The 1646-nt window shown below is 28.6% G+C and overlaps 1 protein-coding gene across 2 annotated transcripts in view; it reads left to right on the top strand.

Annotated features, from left to right (window-relative positions):
• Positions 1–470: 470 nt before the first annotated feature.
• mRpL48 (mitochondrial ribosomal protein L48) overlaps positions 471–1646 on the top strand; it is a 45585-nt gene continuing 44409 nt past the window's right edge. The window contains exons 1-2 of one of the 2 annotated variants that reach the window (XM_035371777.2): positions 497–629; positions 914–1101. In XM_035371777.2, coding sequence (XP_035227668.1) covers positions 1092–1101 — 10 coding nt within the window. In that variant the 5' untranslated portion in view covers positions 497–629; positions 914–1091. Of the gene's footprint in view, positions 630–913; positions 1102–1646 lie in introns of both variants that reach the window. The other variant, XM_035371776.2, reaches the window with a different exon arrangement.

The raw sequence follows: 1646 nt of genomic DNA, 5'->3' as shown, positions 1-1646 counted from the left end.
CTGTTTTGCACCCGCTAAGTCTTTCTGCACGGTGTTCCAAAAAATAAACAAACACAATGGTTACAATTTAGAAATTCCTCAAAAATATATAAATAAATAAACTTTACGGAAAAAAAAAATTGCGAACTTCATATCACAGTCAGGCAACTCTGCGAATTTAAGAACTATTTACTTCTATCAGTTTAAGAACTAATTTTCCAATAATTAAAGTTATGGAATGTAAAATATTATATTTAAGATGAGCTACTCAAAAAGACCAAGTCGAGTGCTAGGGAAAAATTTTGCAACACACGTACACAAATTAACGCAATGTACATATCTGTACAGATTTAATATAAAATGAAACCTTCTGTAAGGGCATTTATTTCAGTGGATCAGCCGCTCTGGAAAACTGGAATAATTATTTCTTTTTTTTTTTTTTGTGGGATACGAATTTCATTTACTGAAAACAATAAACAGCTCTTCAAGGTATTTTTAAAAAAAAATAGTTTATGTGATATTTAACTGTAGAAATAAATTAAAGAAATGCACTTCTACTATATGACGGTTATGGAAATTTAACCTCACGGAAAAAGTCGTCTGCTGGATAATTGCAAAGATTTTACAACTAAATGATGTCTAAAGTTACGGTAAGAATTTTTGCAGTTTCTATGTATAGTTTGGACCTTAGCCAACTTAAATATCTGTATTTAAAACATATAATAATTAGTTATTCATTAATTTAGTTTATTCATATCAAGAAATGTTAACTTGGAATACGAAGAAGCATCATTCTTTGAATTTGATTGAAATATGAATTAAATTGAAAACTGGAAGGTAAACCCTGTAAATGAGAAATATTAGAAAAATCAACTTTAAACAGAAAGAGGAAAATAGAATAAATCTTTGTTTTATGATATATATAATTTTCTAGAAAATGTATTGGCATATCACAACTGACATCCCCAAGCGACGATATTGCTCAGTCCATTAGTTGCCAGGTGGTTAAAGCAAGAGAACATTTTCACATGTTCCTCGATGTAGACTATGAATACTCTGTCAGTTTCTTAAGAAATCCTTCATGATGGATCCTTAAAGCAATAGTCTGCTTCATGCTAACAGGTACTTTTAAAACAATGTTCTGTATTTTTTGTCTTAACAAAAGACGTATCTCTGTAGTTTTTCACACTATTAAAATTTATAAACCTTTGTTGATGTATCTACCATCTAAATTATCAAAGTACTTTTTAATAATCAATAATTTTGTATTAAAAGTTAAAAATTTTGGTACTTGTCTAATTATTATTTCCTAAAGTCGCCGAATCATTGACGGCATCATGAATTTTCGAAAAAACGTTTCTTTTGCTTCCCCCCCCTTTCTTCTTAGGTACAATGGTACACTTTTGTTTCTGGATACCTGTATTTTTTAAATTTATTTGCATAGATCTTGTACTAAGTAGTGAAACATAGTATTTATAGTTTCTTTTGGTAGACAATTTTGTTCATATTTCTTTTATTTTATTTTAAAGGAAAATACATCACATAAATTGATGTCTGAATTTGGAAATTATTACTTGTTTAGCGAAATATATTAATAGTTCCACATCTGAAATGACACATGGCAGAATACTACAAACTAACAACAAATTCTCTTAGACATTTAATTA

Source organism: Stegodyphus dumicola, chromosome 4, assembly GCF_044657685.1.
Source record: "Stegodyphus dumicola isolate Sdum_Otavi_A_Nest chromosome 4, ASM4465768v1".
Taxonomy (NCBI): Eukaryota; Metazoa; Arthropoda; class Arachnida; order Araneae; family Eresidae; genus Stegodyphus; species Stegodyphus dumicola.
The sequence above is the reverse complement of the archived record's forward strand: the minus strand, read 5'-3'. Positions and strand labels throughout refer to the sequence as shown.